Source organism: Balaenoptera ricei, chromosome 4 (genome assembly GCF_028023285.1).
Source record: "Balaenoptera ricei isolate mBalRic1 chromosome 4, mBalRic1.hap2, whole genome shotgun sequence".
NCBI lineage: Eukaryota > Metazoa > Chordata > Mammalia > Artiodactyla > Balaenopteridae > Balaenoptera > Balaenoptera ricei.
Window position 1 is genome coordinate 86,394,498 of NC_082642.1, and position 18,289 is coordinate 86,412,786.

The 18,289-nt window shown below is 36.4% G+C and overlaps 1 protein-coding gene across 3 annotated transcripts in view; it reads right to left on the bottom strand.

The window, feature by feature from the left end:
• ATP13A4 (ATPase 13A4) overlaps window positions 1-18,289 on the bottom strand; it is a 141,126-nt gene that overhangs the window by 53,797 nt on the left and 69,040 nt on the right. For all 3 annotated transcript variants that reach the window (XM_059920782.1, XM_059920781.1, XM_059920783.1), the window contains exons 6-12: window positions 18,137-18,206; window positions 16,494-16,628; window positions 12,813-12,882; window positions 5,570-5,704; window positions 2,985-3,155; window positions 1,987-2,144; window positions 1,189-1,377 (exon numbers count right to left, since the gene is read on the bottom strand). In XM_059920782.1, the coding sequence (XP_059776765.1) occupies window positions 1,189-1,377; window positions 1,987-2,144; window positions 2,985-3,155; window positions 5,570-5,704; window positions 12,813-12,882; window positions 16,494-16,628; window positions 18,137-18,206 (928 nt within the window). The remainder of the gene's footprint in view (window positions 1-1,188; window positions 1,378-1,986; window positions 2,145-2,984; window positions 3,156-5,569; window positions 5,705-12,812; window positions 12,883-16,493; window positions 16,629-18,136; window positions 18,207-18,289) is intronic.

Sequence of the window (18,289 nt, forward strand, 5' to 3'; positions counted from 1 at the left end):
TACAGTGTGCCCACCACCAAAAGTTCAACTTAAGAAACCTTTCTGACGGACAGACTGCCTCCTTGGGGCTAGCCAATTCTTAGAGATAACCAGGGTCTCAGCCAACAGCATGCCTTTGATATGCAAACTAACCAGTCAGGAGTCATACCTTCTCTATCTGACCAGATTCCCCAGGAAACAGTCTCTCTGACTTAATCACCCCAGCGCCAGCTACTAGACAACTAAAGACCACTCCTATAGCCCAAAGCCCACCAAAATCATTCACACTAGCCAATTCTCAGCTGTGTACACTGCTCTGTCTTGCCCTTCCTGCAGAAGCTCCTATAAAGGCCATAACCCAAGCACTCCCCTCACTCCTGCTTTGCTTCCTGATCAAAATCTGGCATTCCTCCTGGGGCCTTGCCTGGTGAGACATGGCTCTTCTGTCTAGGGGAACTGAGAGTAGCATTAAACTTTTCTTTCAATGGCATCGACCTCTGCCTGCGGTCACTTAGTCACCTTTATAAATTAAGACCCAGGCACAAAACAGCCCTTCATTTCCATCTTACCCTCTTACAGCTCTCACCTTCACGCCAGCACACGAGTATATAGACAAAAAGAATATATCCAGGAGAAGGTAGAATAAGAGGCTGATTGGGGGTAACTGGCATGGGATCAAGGATTATTTTAAGCAATATACTGCAGATGGGAAAATATAGTAAGGGATTGACTGGGGATTTATTTTAACCAAGTCTCATAGTAAGACACAGCTAAATAAACTCTTCCTTTTTTATTCATTCATTAATTCAGTGAATATTTACTGAGCACTGACTGTGTGTCAGGTAATGGTCCTAGCATTAGGGATACAGTAGTAACTGTAATAAAAGTCTTAAATTTTGTTCTTTGCATGAGGGTATTGACGGAGGGACAGAATGTTATTTTAATTCATTGTGTTTCATAGAATATTGGAGGTGGAAGAACCCTAAAATATTCACCTATTCAGTCCCTACTCTTCCTTCTCTAAACCCTAGAATCTGAGAGCTCAAGAGATGTATCTGTCCTAGATCACACATCCAACCAGAGACAAAATGAAGTCAGGTACCCAGTACCCACATCTAATGTTTCCTGCCTCACAAGAGTGTGAAGTGCCTGTGCATGACGACGATGATGATAAAAATGTCACTGAGGATGAGAATGAAACACACATACCTTGTCAAAGCAGACAAGGTTTAACTGTCCACATACATTAATCCTCTGGGGGCTAATACAAAAGATGCCTCTCTTCTTCAGCCTCCGCTGGGCATAGATAATGCCTGTGGTCAGGGCAGCAGGTAGAGCGGGAGGAACCGCAATTGTGATGACATCAAGGGCTTTCTTCACCACCTCCTCCGGAGGTTCCTGGGAAGATAAAGTCCCTCTTTAGCTATTACAGATAAATCAACCGTGAACACTTTTATGCATATGACTTTTTTCCTCCTTTTTGCTTACTTCTTTAGGTCAAATTCCTAGAAATGATGTGAGTGGGCCAAACGTGGTTTAAAGGGTATGAACGTGTTTATGGCTCTCAATACATTTTGCCAAAGTGCAATGAAAAAGCTTGTAACAATTCATACCGCTACCAGCGGAGAACAATGTAGCAGTTTGCCATGATCTCACCAACATTGGGTTTTATTTTAAATTCCTCGTTTAACAGCTATAAAATACTACACTATTGGAATAAACATCCTCAGATTGAAGATGAAAAACTAGTGTAAGGAAAAGTCCAAGAGCGGAGGCATGTTGCTATCTCAATAAACAAAGTGTTTTATCCCACTAGATCTGATGGCTATTACGGAACTTGGTGATCAATTGCTTATATTGGGCATCTGGGAGTATATAAGCAGGTTTCAGTGTCTGGCTTTGCTTTCCCAGGTTTGAAAACTGCGCCTTATATTAAGGTCAACATGGAGAGTATGAAATATAGATGAGTGTATGTGTGCATGTAGTAAAACAACAAAAGCTGTTTACCCCACTGAGCACATAGACGCACAAAGTATAGATCATCCCGATGGTGGCTGTTCCTACAAGGCACAGGAGGAACATGATGGCATCCCTGTAGAGCTTAAAATTCATCGGCTTGGGGTAGAGAATAGATCTCACGAGGTCCCCCTTTGCAGTGTTGAATCCTGAAGCAGCAAACACACACCTCAAACTCTCAGGACGACAAATACTACTGTTAGCGCTCTTCTAATCCTCAACACAGCCTTTGCTTTCTCTAGAGATACTTAAACAGTGCTTAAGCCCAAATGCAATTAAAGGATAATTGGCCAAATACCTAAGTGTTAGAATGGATATACCTGAGCTCTTTCAGAGCCTATTCCTCTCTGGCTTTCCTTCCTTATACTTTTAATTTCAATGCATCCCAGAGATAGGAAAGCACCATATGGGGGCAGAGCACAGCTTTTCCAAATACAGCGTCATTTTAAGGAAAGGATTTGTACGTGTGCACGGACGTGCACACACACACACACACACACACACACGCACAGAACACTTGAATTTAAATTAAATGGCCCCGTAAATACAGATGGATTCAATTTCTAACACTTTTCATCATCAAGTTTTCAATTTCTAGTCCTGCCTGGAAAGAAGTTGAGATTAGTTCTTTGGGTGAGAATACCTAAGTTCTAGGTCCAGCTCTGTCAGTGACTGGCTGTGTGATTTTTTTTAAACTTCACTTGAATTGTGCAGGCCCCAGCACAAAATGAGGACAGGCATCTTTGTTCTGCTAATCTGATATGTGGAAATAGTTTATCAATTACAAAGCATATGAATAATAATTGTTGTCATCAATGTTATTATTTTTACTAAAAGGCCATAGCTCAATTCACATTTTAAATATCTATATTTACATTTATGGGGTCTGTCATCTAAAGACTGCTCCTTACCTAATTCATTTAAGGCACTAGACAAATTGAGCGAAAATATTTCATCAAAATAATAAAAAGAAGGAGATGTTGACTAACCCGTCTGCAGTACTACTGCTTTCACGGTGCCAGAGCAAGCCCCCCTGGCCTGGATAACCTCTGTTCCACAGAAGAGGACATGCCGTTTGTAATCCGCTTCACTCTGTGTTTTCCAGGGCACAGAGCTATCCATCTTAGGTAATGGAGTTTTAGTGACCGGAATACTTTCTCCTACAGAAAACAAGCATCTCATTTTGTGAGGTGGGAGGCCTTCACTCACTTAAACATGCAAATACTAACTCATCACACAGCAGGCATTTTTTGGAGGCTGCCATGTGGCAGGAACAACCCTTGGTATAGGGGATACAAGGAGAAACATAGTTCTTGTGTTTAAGAGGTTTGTAGTCCAGAGGGGGGAGACGGCCATGGAAACAAATAAGTATAATGTCATATTATAAATACTATGAGTATTGTAAAATGAAACAGAGATGCTGAAATAGACTGGAAAGAACCATTTAGGGAATAGCAAGTTGTGGGGTCTGGGGAATGAGAGGCCATGAGAGCTATGTAGGATCCAAAGAATGGAAGGCCCTGCATGCACATACTTAAGTGTTTAAATGTTTTTCTATAGGCATTGGCGGCAGGAGGGAAATAGGGAGATATTTAGCTGTTTGATTCAGGAGAGTACTATGACGTTTACGTACAAAGAGAGTGTACTCTGTCTGCAGTACAAGGAATGAAGTGAAGTCTGATGAGGTTGGAGGCTGGATATCCAGTTGGGGGAAAATTCACAAGAGTCCTGCTTAAAGAAGACAAGGTCTGAACTAGGGCAACTGGCAGTAGGAGTAGAAAAGAGGCACTGGTTTTTGAGAAAGAAGAAATTGAGCAGCTACAAAACTTGGGGAGATTTTTATATTGGCAGATCCATAGGGACAGAGGACTTCTAAATGTCTTCCTGGTTTCTGACTTGGAAGAAAGAACAGAGGGTGGCATTAATCATCAACACAGGGATTATAGGAGGAAGGAGGAATTGCCTTTTGGTCCCTGATTTGGCGATGCCTTGTGGAATGACCATGTCGAGATGCTTTGTAGGCAGTTAGATATTTATTTGGGACTGGAGCTCAGGGGAGAGGCCTTGACCAGAGATATTTAGTCACAGGTCATCACCTTATAAACAATAATTAAAGCCACCAGAAAAGACAAGATTACTTAGGGTTCGAGTGAAAGGTGAGAAAAGGAAAGGTCCAGGACCCCTCAACAACATCAAAAATCAAAGAGATGGAGGAAGAGGAGCAGTGTAGGAAGCTGAATGGTATTGTCAGTGGTAGAAGAACTTGGAGAGTCAGCACTGTCTTGGAAAGTTAGAAGAGTGTTTTCAGAAGGAAGAGACGGTCAGAATGGTTAAATGCAGCAGATAGGCCAATAAGATGTGAAATTTAAAGAATCCATTGGATTTGCCAATTGGGACATCCGTGACCTTTGCCAGCACACTGGGAGGGGCAGATTTCAGTGGGTTAAGTGGCAGTACAAGGTGGTGAAGGAGTTGTGAAAGTAACCAAATAAAGAATAAAGCTTAGAGAATAAAGCTTATTGAAGCCCTCCACCTCCATTTGTAGAAAGGACAGTATAAGATCAGGGATATGTTCCAGTATACTAGGGCCACATTCATTAGGAAAATTGTACTTGGCATTGTAAAAGTCCCAGCACGAAAGGATTTTTATCAGTCTATGGATTCCCTAGAGAAAGGAACCTGACCTGTCACACCTGTTTTGTTTTTTTGTTTTGTTTTGTTTTGTAAGTTCACATAGGAGGGAGCTGTGTGCTCTTGTCTGCATTTAATGCCTTCCTGGTCTGCCAGGAGAAATAGACTTGATTTGGACTTTAATGGGAACCACAGTACTGTACATCAATATGTATTTATAGCCTCCAATTCCATCTCTGAACAAGGCTTTATGATTCTTTAGCTTACAGAAAGGTTGGCACAGCATCTTCTCATAAATGCATATGTGAGTAAGAACTCAAAGCACCGTGACCTTGAGAAGTCACTTCTCTCTGAACCTCAGCTTCCATATCCATGATATGACGTCCCTCCCAGCTCCAGCATGCGATTTAAAAATGAAACACGGTTAGTCCAAAATATCCAGTGTGTATTCTGAAATTAGCAGATTTGGCAAATCCTGCCTCAACCACTTTTCAGCATTTTCAAACCAAGCTAGGAAGAGCCTGGCCTTGACCGGGGTGGGGCAGGGTTGGGGGGGAGGTGTTTCAGGATGTCATCTATGGTTTTCAAACCCTCCGTGTTTTTCTGAAGATGTATTTTATAGAAAAATACTAAACGTAAAAGTCACAGATGATTCTGAAACATCTAATGACCTCTAAAATCTTTAAATCTTTAAAATGACAGGGTTGTAATAACCCTTTGTTCAAGAAATAAATGCTAAACACTCAAAAAGTTAGGACGGTTATCTAACCTAGTACATAGAAAGCAGCTTTAATTTGAACTCTCAGATCCATCCAGTTGCAGGACTGTTGATAAGATTTGTGGGGATAGGAAGGTCCCATAGTGACCCCATGCTTTACCAATATCATTCAGGAAAAACCTGGGAATAGCAGCAGGGGCTGTAAGCTAGGAGACGGAACCATACCTGTCAGCATGCCTTCATCCACCACACAACTTCCATCAATCAGAATGGCATCACACGGCATTTGCACTTTGTTCCCCGTCAAAATTAATAGATCTCCAGGTACCAGGAAGCGTGATTCCAGCTCCTGGACTCCAGCTGAAAGTGCAAGGAGACAGAGTTGAGTCAGGTTTTTTTCCCACAAAAACACAGTCCAACATCTACCTAAATTGGAAATCAGTGAAAAAGCAACCAGGGCATATATAAAAAGGAAGCCATTCCTCAACATTGATTTGAAATCTGCAAACTATAAGAAAAAAAGGTAATACATTATATTACATAAAATAAAAACCTTTGTGTGGCAAAAATAAATAAATAAGCAGAGAAAAAAACTAACGACAAATTCACAGAACATGTTTGAAACTTACATTACAGACAAAAGATTAATATTCCTAATAAACAAAGAGTTTGAGAGAAAAGAGATTATAGCAAATGACTGTATAGCAAAATTGCTGGAGATGTTAACATATAGTTCACACACACATACACATACACACACTACAAGTGGCAGGTGTTAAACATTTGAAAAGATATTCATTCTTACTCATAATAAGAAAATTGAAAAATCTGTCCTTCCTTTCTGCCTTCTGTCCTTCTTTCCAGTCTTCCTTTACTTCTTATCTTCCTTATTCATTCCCAAAGCCCAAAGCTATAGGGGGTTAAGCAAGATAGACATCCATGCAGGGGGCTGGGTGAAGTAGGGATGGGGGTGGCAGCACCCACCACATGGTGGAGCCTAAAATGGATGAATGGGTGCTTACATGGCCTGGGGCAGAGTGTCAGAGCCCAAGGAGGGAGACAAGGACCCCCATGGTGGCAGTGGCCTGGTGTGAGATATTGGAGTCCAAGCAGGGTGAGAAAGGCAGGACTGATACAATAACTAGATATAATGAGGCTAATGAGAGCCAGGTTTCTCACTGAAGAAAGGAAGTTACAAATAGAAACAGAAAGAAAACCAGAATGAACGCTGTAGTATTGGACTAGAATTGGAGACAAGAGTGTAAACTGATGGTTTTCAATAGAGAAATAATATACCTGTGAATGTGTATGTATATAAGAATACATGCAAATGTATTTGCTTGTCTTTTTTTATATGTACATGCTCCAATTCTGTTCTCTGAGAGGGCTGAGAGCAGTGAAAACGCACTACTGATGTGCACACCTAGTGCCCAAATTTTGGTGTCTAAATTTCATTTCCCTTCAAAAAAGAACTAGAGTTCTTTAAAGAAATGGCTGATTACAACGCTGGGCCCAAAAAAGTACAAATAATATAAGGTAGAACGTCCTGCTATGCCACTAAGTAGGGAAGTGCTCAAAGAGCAATGGGGTCAGATCAAAAAGATATCAGAGCCAACTTACAGAGCTCTCGCTGCCTAAATCTATAACAATTTGAGCATCAAAGTAATGTATAATTATAATGAACAATAACCCATCAAATAAAACAGGAGTTCATTAGTCCATAATGACATAAGTAAATGAATAAATAAGTGAGGAGAAAGGATAGCTTTTTCTTACAGTAAATTAACAATTAATTATCATAGAAGGAAAGAAAATTAGAAAATCACCATTTGGCCATTATCAAAGCAATAATTAATCTAGCCAAGAAACATCAATGGATACTAAAACTAGTGGGTGAAAATTTGATGAGGGTCGTTTATTTATAAAGTCTCAAAGTACATGTCAACAAAATAACTATTAATTAGAAAGAGAAAAAAGTAACTGTACAATAGAGAAACCTGGCAGACACCATTTAATTAAGTAGTCCAAGTTAACATCACCAGTAATAGGACAAGTTTAAATTATGTACCACCTAAGAGAACATGGCATCACTTTTGTAATATTCCAGCCAAAATTGCATAAGCTGAATTTAACTGTAAGGGAATATCAGGCAAATCCAAGTTGAGGGACATTCTACAAAATAACCAAAGTGGGAAGAGTCAAGGTCGTGAAAGTCAAGGAAAGATTAAAGAGATACGGCAAACAACAGTATTCGGTGATCTTGGGTCCTTTCTTATAAAGAACATTATTAAGACAATTACAAAATTGGAATGGGACTGAGCATTCTTTGGTACTAATATCAATATTAACTGTCTGATGTTAATGTTTGAATTGTTGTTACATAGAAGAATGCTCTTGTCTTTGAGAAATATACACTAAAGCATGTGGGAGTCATGGAGCCACTTATTTTCAAATGGTTCAAGAAAAAAGTTATTTGATCTACTCTTGTAGCTTTTCTGTATGTTGTAAATTATTTCATAGGGAAAAAGAAAAGAAAGAAAGAAAAAAAAAGAGAGAACCATACATGAAATAGCATTGCTCACCTATCTGATTAGAAAAATCTAAAAGTTTGTCAATATATTCTGTTGGCAAGATTATGAGGAAACAGGTACTTTCACACATTTCTGGTACAAGTGAAAACTGGTACCTTGTCTATGGAAAGAAATTTGGCAATATTTCTCCATCAAAAATACATATGCATTTATTATTTAACTCAGCAATTTTACTTCTCAAAATCTATGTCAAAGATAGACTGGAAAAATAAATGCACAAGGCTTTTTATTACAGCATTATTTGTTATAGTAAAAGGCTGGAAAAGAATCCTTCAATAGAGAACTTACTGAATAAACAATGGTTCCTCCATGCAAGAGAGTATTACGCAGCTGAAATATGAATGAATATCTATATATACTGCTCTGAAAGGGTCCCTGGGAAACATCATTAAGTACGTAGCATACACACCAGGAAATCTAAGTTAAGTGTGTAGGATACATCCCTGCAATCTAAAAAGCAGCAGTATATGTATATATCCTATTCTGTATATATACTGTCACTATGAATATTATCTATAATTTGCATTTTTGAATGTAAAAATTTTAAAAAATGATTACTATTGAGAGTATGAATACACAGGTACAGAAAGGAAGGTTAGGAAATTGACTCCCCTGAATGTCTTTTGTTTTATGGATTTCACTTTCAAATCATATAGATATTTTATATAGTAACTACACTAACACAAAAATAAATTTGAAAAGCTAATGCTAGAAGTCTAAAACAGAATAAATGAGGTGAAACTATAGAGCTGTTGGCATAACCATACAGAGAAGAATTATTTTGAGTGACTTTAAAACATATATTTTCAAGTATAATTTGTACCTTCTTCATGGTGTATCACAAACAGGAGAAAAAAAGAACTCTAAAAAAAATCTTAAATTGTTTTTAGGAATCATATTGTTGCTGGGTGTGTTGGTTTGTTACTCTGAGATTACTATGTGTAATGGGATAAAGCAAATGAGTAATTTGTTGCTGTAATTGAGAATCAGGACTTTTGGTATGGAGAAAGGAGAACTAGAAGGACAGTCAACAAAGTTAAGTTAAAAACCCTTAGTTCTAAACTTAATCTGGAAATGTCAGTATGAGCTCATCATTTCTCTTTATCTTTAGAATATTATTTTCTAGGTATGTCTTCTGAAAAGGCCTGGAAACAATGACTAACACCACAGAAATGAGCATTCCTAACACTCTGACTGAGGTCTCTAAGTACCATATGTAAGTACCATATTTTTCTTTGGAAAAATGGATGTGTCCAGGTTTGGAGCAGGAATTGTCCCAAGATGAACTTGGAACAGCTTATCATACCAGAAAGCAATACAATTTTCAAAGATTACTGGGGCCATGTCAAATGAATTCAAGAGTCAACATGAAAAGGTTCTGAACGGCCAAAGATGGGCATCTTGAACAACAAGAATAAAAACTGCAGCGGATGAAAATATACCAACCATGTTAAAATTATACATCTATAATGACACTAAAATTTTTTTAAAGCCTTTGGAAAATGCTAAAAGATCAACCCATTATTTTGAAAGCTGGTAAATAAGGAGAAATAGTCAGATATTTATCCTGAAACAAGCTGAATCTCAGGGTAATGAAATGGTTGAAGAAGCGTGTCTCTCTTTATGGAAATATTCCACTTAATGTATGAAGATGGAATATATTTTAAACTCAATGAAATAATAAATATGGGTCATGAGGATTTATGTCTGTTAATATCACAAGAAAAAGACAAATATTATATACCTCTTATTAGAAATACACAATACCAACTATGAAGTACTCTTGCCAAAAACTCAAGCCTCAGATCTAACCACCAATTTATAGGAAGTACAAGGAGTAGAAAATCATGTTAAATTATTCCATGAGTATGCAATCAATACACTCAAAACCGTGGAAACCACAGGATGAGCCACTTACTTTCTTCAACGAAAAATTTTCAAGGAAAAAAATAGGATGTGGAGGAGGGAAAGTGTGAATTAAAATAAACTTGAAACTTAACCAATTGCAGTATATGGACTTTATTTGGATCCTGATTTGAAAATATATATTATATATCATAAATATATATTATATATTGTATATCATATATATCATAAGTATATATACACACACTTGTGATTCAATTGGTGGAAATTTGGATACTGCCTGTAGAACTGATGATTTTTTTAATTATGTTTTTGGGTTTTTTTAAACACCATTTCAGAAAACTCTCTTGTTCCTCCCACTTCACTGCCCTCACTCTTATGTTTTTTTAAAGCTGTGATAAAGGAATTAAAAAGGAGTCTTTATATTTTAGACCTATACTGAAATGTTTTCAAATGAAATTATATGATATCTGAAATAGTTTAAAAATAATCCAGGGTGAGGGAGGAGGTAGAACTGATGAAAACGCATTCAGTGACTTGATAATAATTGAGTCTGGGTGATAGGTACATAGGGTTTCATTATCGTATTCTCTCCACTATTGTATATATGTAAAATATTTCATCATAAAAAGTTACATTTTTATGTAACTTTACATTTCAGGACATTTTTAAAAGGTAAAAATTCACTTCTAGCAAAGATATAGCAAAAAGGAGCAAATTTATCTTCCCACATGAAACAACCAAAAGTCATACAAAATATATGAAACAATGGTTTTAGACACTAAATATAAGCAACAAAAGAAATGGGAAACAAATGAAGATGCCCTGCATCTTACTGCCTTTAGAGGGTTTCCAGGCCACTATGAAGGAGGCGGAACCCAGACAAAGTCCAGAAGACTCTTAGTTTGGAACAGAGATAAAAGTCTATGGAGATTAAGGCATCTTGAGTTCACAGAACAGAGTACTGGAGAGAAAGTAATTGCCCAGAGGGAGAGCCCCAAAAGCCCACAGAGGTCCCCTTTTAGTATTCAGCAGACTAGAAATCAGCACATGCATATGAGGGAACTACTAGCAAATGAACAATGGGACATTTACATTTAATATATCATTTAAATAGCATCAAAATATGAAATATTTAAAAATAAATCTGAGAAAGAGTGAAAAACTGTACAATGAAAACTACAAAGCACTGCTGAGAGAAATCAAAGACAAATAAATGCAGATACACCATGTCTGCAAGTCACAAGACCCAAATTTGTTAACATGTCAGTTTTTCACAAATTGATCTATAGATTCAACACAATCCCAATCAAAATCTCAGCATGTTCTTTTGGTAGAAATTGACAGGCTGATTCTAAAAGTCATATGGAAATGCAAAGAGTCAAATATTGCCAAAACAATTCTGAAAGAGAACAAAGCTGGAGGACTAACATTATTCTAGTTCAAGACTTATTATAAAGCCACATTATGTGGCATTGATATAAAGACAGGCAAATAGAACAGTAGAATAGGATGAATAGGATAAGGAGTCCAGAAATAGATCCACCCATGTACAGGAAACTGATTTCTGGCAAAGGTGCAAAGACAATTTGGTGGAGAAAGGACAGTCTTTTCAACATATGGTATTGGGACATTTGGATATCTGCTTGCAAAAAATGAACTTCAATCCAAAAAAAAAGAAAAAGAAAAAAAACTTCAAAGTACAACAGAGACAAAAACGTAAAACTTAAAACTATAACACCTCTAGAAGACAACGTAGAAAATCTTGATGTCCTTGGATTAGGCAAAGATGTCTTAGATATGACAAAAAACATGATCCACAAAAGAAAAAACTGATAAACTAGACTTTAACAAAAGTAAAAACATCGGCCCTTTTAAAGACACTATGAAGGGAATGAAAAGATATTATGTTACAGACTGGGATAAAATATTTGCAAATCATATTGGAAAAAGGACTTGTATCCAGAATGCAGAAAGAACACTCAAAATTTAATAATAAGCGAACAGTCTAATAAGGAAAAGATTTAAACAGATACTTCACCAAAGAAGATATACAAGTAGCAAAGAAGCACTTGAAAAGATGCTCAATGCCATTAGTCATCAGGAAAATGTAAACTAAAACAACAATGAGATACTACCCCTCAGCTATTAAAATGGCTAAAATTAAAAAGACTGACCATACCAAGCAGTGGCAAGAATGTGGAGCAACTGGAACTCTTACACACTGCTGGTGGGAATGTAAAATAGCACAACCACTTTGGGAAACAGTTTGGCAGTTTCTTTAAAAGTTAAATATTTACTTATCATAGGATCCAGCCATTCCACAGTTAGGTGTTTTCCCATAAGAAATGAAAGTGTGTGTCCATAGAAAGACTTGAACCCAAGTGTTCAAGTGGCATTATCTGTAATAGCCCCTAACTGGAAATAACCCAAATTTCCATCAACGAATGAATGAATGAACAAACTAGTCTATCTGGACAATGGAATTCACTCATAAATAAAAAGAAATAAACTATTGATGTTCTTAACAAAATGGATGAACTTCAAAATTATTATGAACTTCGATCCCCAAAAAATTAACCCAAAATATACTATAAAAGACAAAAAATGCATACTATACAATACTATTTATAAAACATTCTAAACATGCAAAGTGGTTGCCTGAGGATGAAATTGTGAGAAATTGAAAGGGAAGATTACAAACAGGCACAAGGCAACTTTTAGGGGTGATGGACAGTCATCTTTATTGTGGTGATAATTTCATAAGTAGGTACACATGTCAAAACCTATCAAATTGTACACTTTAATTATGTTCAGCCTATCATATGTCAGTTTTACCTCAATGTTTTTTTAAAAGGTGAAAAAAATCTCCACTTCCCCACCCCTTTAAGTAAATGCACAGGAAAAGATACATATGAAGATGAGAGTAGTAGGAACAATCAGAAATACAAATTTAAATCCTTTTCTCATTTCATATGGACAACACACAGATCTAAAATGAAGTGACTTACCTTTTTTCTCACATACAGAGACTGTAATGCTATTATGTGATTCAACTAAATGGTGGAGCTTTACAGATTGCTGAAAAAGAAGAACAGAAAATTTTAAAAAGCCTTTTCTATTTGAGGATAGGTCCCAGATATTATTCAGTAAAGTGTTAGCCTTCTTTAAAGATGGAGCCAACTGAATGTACTGTTTAAGAACAAGACTGAGTAGGCTCCTACTCAACTGAAAAAGCATCCAACTTGTGGTGCTCTTCAGCCAGTGATAAGAAGTACGTGCTGTTTAATAGAAAGGAAGTTCCCAGCATGCTCTGTCCACTCAAAAGAACTTTGATCATTCAAGATTTATGTTTATACCTAAATAGTGTCAAGAACCAAGCACTATTTCAGTTTTGGGTTACCCCACATCAGAGTTCCTAATCTAACTTCATAAGGAGTTTGATTGTTCCTGTTATTCCCTCATAGTATTTGCTGTTTTAATATGTGAAATATATGGGACATTGAGAGTGAATAAATAGGAGGAGACAAAAATAATAATACAATTATATTTGATTTCACATTTATGAAGAAATTATTGTGTGAAAGACCTTTTACATGGTCCTGGGGATTACAAATTCTTAATCATTTAGTGTTTTCATTTTTTTATTATGATTTTGTCATTTAAGACTCTCCCTTAATCTCCTAGCTTCAAATCATTTACAAACCTGATTAATATGTCCTAAGAATGATTAATAGAATCATATAAGGCAAAAGAGGTTTCTGCTATTAACTTATTCTTTTATTCATTTATACATTCACTCAACATTTATTGAACAACCTTTATGCTGAGAGGTTGGGGTAGAACGGTCAACAAAACAGATATGATTCTTAGCATCAGGAATTTACAACCTACTGGGTAAATACATTTAATCAAATAATCACACACATAAATATATCACTGCAATCAACAATAAAATGAAAACAATAAGGTGTTTTTGGAGCATATATAGCTAATGAACCAATAGAAATCTTCCCTGAAGAAGTGACATTGAATCAAATAGGTTGTTGAATCTATGTGTCTCAACTCACATAGAGATATTTGGACTTGAAATACATATATAAATTTGAAAGTCATTAGCATATGCCTTTAGAAGTCATTAGTATATGCAGCACAAGAATAATGAAGACTCAATGTACTCGCATGAAAAGACCATCAAGGCAGTATTATTAATAATAATAGTAAAGCTAGGTAGGAAATAGTGTAATTATGCTCCCTCTTACATAAGAAAGGAAAACAAAATATATGTATATTCCAAAAAAATTTTTAGAAGAATGCCCAAGAAACTAAAAAGTGGTTGCATAAGTGGAGGGGTGGAGGAAGAGGGAGCCTTTATGTGGTGAACATTTTCATATTGTTTTGATATGAGACACCCGTTTTTTAAAAAACCAGGTAAAGGAGGATGAACTATAAAAAGAGAATGGAAGAGCAGCTAGAGAGGTGGAGAGTGTGTTGTCACTGAAGCCAAAGGGAAAGCTCGGGAGCAGTTAACAGTGTCAAATGCAACTGAGAGGTTTAGTGAAGTCTACGCTGTGGAAGAAAGTATACACTGTGGGAGGGGAATCATGAAATCAGCAAGCAAAAGACCAACCACTCAATAAAAATTAATGAGGGACATGAATATGGTTCACAGTAAAAGAAATACAAATAGCTTAAAACATGAGCAAGTGCTCAACTCACAATGGAAAACATGCTATTATAGTTATGAAATTCTATTTTCATTTATATTGGCAAAAATAAGGAAAATAAACACTCATCTACTCTTGGGAGAAGTGTATATTGGCATTACTTGTTTAAGGGGCATTTGACAATGTCTAGTAAAAAAATAGATTTGGCTTATGATTAAGCAATTTCAAATATAGAAAATATATATCTCCTTATCAATACAGATATGTTTTACACACATTTACATGTAATATAAATTATATATACTTGTGATTTATACATATTTGCAAATACATATATGTGGATGTATGAAAAGATATATATGCAAATATCCTCAATGCAGCATTGTTTTAATAGCAAAAGACTAGAAACAGCCTAAATATCCATCAATATAAGACTGGTTTTAAAATTATGGTACATTTAGAGAAAATATATTTGTGCAGATACAGAAAGATATTTAAGATACATTAGGTGAAAAATGCAAGTGCATAACAGTGTATATACTAGTATACTTCCATTTGTGTAAAACAAATTAATGCATATGTGTTTAACAGTGCTAAAAGTATATAGAACATCTGGTCCCAGTGGATGCCTCTTAAAAGGAGACCCAGACACTGAAAGAACTAAGGTGGGAGGAGTATTTACTTCTCATTTACACTATTTTGTTCTTGTGAACTTTTTTTATTATGTCCATATATTACTCCTTCTATTAAGAAAAAAGACTAGCTAGTTTTAAAAAGTACTGTTTTTTGATTTTAAAACTATCTATGAGCCTTAGGATTATAGTGGTGACCTTAGCAAGAGCTGTTTGAATGGAGTCCTAAGAGAGGAAGCCAGCTCCATATAGATGAGAAATGAGAGGGAGATGAGTAAATGAAGAGAGGTGCATAATGAGCTTGAGAAGTTCTGCCATCAAAGGGAGAAAAGAGGTAGAGTAGTAGCTGAAGTTTGAAGCATGGTCAAAAGAAGGGATTTTTTCATTTGTTTCTGTTTTTTTTTTTTTGTTTTTTTGTTTTGTTTTGTTTTTAAGTTGGGAGAAGCTTGAGCATGTTTAAATGCTGATGGGAAGGCTCTTAGGGAGAGGGAATGAGAAAAAGAGTCATTCACTGACCCCATAAGCATGCTGAGAAGGTGGAAAGGATGCTATCAAAAGCACAAGCAGAGGGCACCTCCTCCTCTGTAATGAGAGATCAGGTCAGGAGGGAGGTGGAGACAAAAGTCATCTGGCAGTAGGAGGTTGTGGAACTGAGCAAATTCCTATCTTATGATTTCTATCTTTGTGGGGAAAAAAAAAAGCAATGAGATAGATTATCAGCTGAATTAGAGGAAAAGTGGAATGTGGGCAGTTAGGCATCTCAGAAACTTGAAGGAAGATTTGGTTTGAAAACTTAATTCTGGAGAATGGGAGAGCACATTGACCAGAGACATATAGAAAGCTTGGGCAGATGAGATCGGTATTCATGGATTTATAGCGCAATCAACCAACCTGTACTGTGTGATTTTTTTCCCAGCAGCACCTAGATCCCCTTGTGTAGGCATAAAGAAAGCCAAGAGTTGGACTGGGGTTTTGACAAATGATTACCAACCAAACAGAAAGGACAAAGATATTTAACACTCCTTATTAAATATTAAAGACTCCTCCACCTCCACCCCTTTTCCACCATCTTCAAGACCCATCAGTAGTCTCTACACATATTTTTTCACTTATTCACAATTCATAAATATTTGCATTTTCTTCTCAATAATCAGACTTAGTAAGCTAAAGAGAGGGAAAAATATAACTTGAAAGGTTAGGGATTGGGATGGGAAGGAAAGGAAAGAACTAGAATTTGTTGAGCATCAGCTATTGTGCTAGAAATTTACAAACGTGGTCTCATTTGTTATGGAGTGTGCAATGATTATTTTCCGATTATACTCTTTTCAAACAAAATTTCAACAAAGTCACAACTCTTTCTTTCTCAGACCATACGATTGGTGGAAAAACTCACCTCTCTGAGATCATATACGGTCAAAGCGATGGAAATGATCGACATGATTATGATAGCAAAAGCATACTCCTTATAGTCTTCGCTAAACCACAGACAGACACTGAAGAGCTGAAATATGTAAAATGGATTTAAAACCTGTTGGCAGCATAAAAACAGGAAGACAAGGGAGATATTTAGGTTTTACACTTAGCTATTCATTGACTTGTTTGTTATCATAATCATCTCCATGACATAAATCGTCCCACCCAATATTCTTAGTCTTATTATATTTATGCAGCAATTACCATGTGCCAGATACTGCACTAAGCAACTTTACCTGAATTTACTCATTTAATTCCCATAATTATCTTATTATCCAGAAGTTATTACTTATCTCCATTGTAAAGATGAAGAAACTGGGCCTTATATGTTGAGAAACTTGCCCAAGTTCACAGAGCCACAACTGTTACAGATCAGGACTTGAACCCAGGCAATCTGGCCCCAGAGCACTTATTTTTAATCACCACTGCACCTTATACTTTACAAAGTATTGTCTCATGTATCACCATGTTGACCGTCACAACAGTTGTGTGAGGAGTAGATATTATCATGTCCAGTTTACATTGAGTGGTCTTTGGAACCTGACCTACTGGTCAGGTTTACAAAGTTAAAATGCTTTCTAGTTGTTCTTCTCTATGATACAACATTGCCATATCTGAAGCCATTAAAGTACTTTAGATTAATGTACGAGTTGAAGACTAAATTTTCTCATAAATAGAGAGCCAAGCTGAAAGGAATAATCTAGATAATTGAGCATCTAGAACACTATGAGAGAAAGCAGAGATTAACTCCAACAGTTGTAATCCTGCCTGGGATAAAAACATTTTGTGCCCTTACTCAAATTCCCTCTAGTTGATTTCCATCTTTCTAAAATAGGAACAGTAATCTTTGCCTCTGGTTAGGGAACAAGCACACAGAAGCTTTTATCAGTTTCTTCTGCTCTGTTTCATGACTTAAAACTTGCTAGAAATATTGAGAAAGTAGCTGGAGCTTAGTAAGTCTTTTTTAAGTCAAGGAGGAGTGGAGGTACCATGCAGGAGAGGACCCAGAGTACAGCTGTAAGGTTGTAGTATCATAATAATCATGGTAAAATGAAAAATGAGCTCAGTGATAGAGTCAAACAGAAAAAATTCAATGTAGTAAATTACGGTCAAATCTTTCTTTCCCTCCCACACGCACATTGAGATCAGTAGAACTAATAAGGCTGAACAGATGTTTTCTTCCTACAGTTTTGGATGCTAATGCAATTGTATATGTTGCCCATAAGAAAGGGATTGAGTTGTTTAAGTTTTAATTATTATTTTAGTTTCACAAAGATGAGACAGGATAAAAAGTATAGGATTAAGAAAGAAAGAAAGAAAGGAAACCCTGTGTTCATCTAGTCATTAAAGGATAAATAGACACATGAGCATCATATCTTATGCTGTAACAGGAAATGTGTGTGCAAAAATGGACCACAAGAAACAGTAGAGATATGAATACATTTTGCATTCTTTTAAAATAGCCCAAATTACAGTTACTATTAACAAGTAGCATTCTTGATCATTTGACTAAAATCTAACCTTGTTATTTTCTAGCCAGCACCAAGAGAAAATACTGATTACCTCCTTGATGAGCAGTTTCCAGATGGGTGTGATTTCAACATCAATAGTATTTGGCCCACATATTAACCTCCTATAGGGAGAGATCACAGCTCACTCAGTTACTAATAATAAAAATGAAACTCATTTCTTACCCTTTCAAAAAAAAGTCTATTC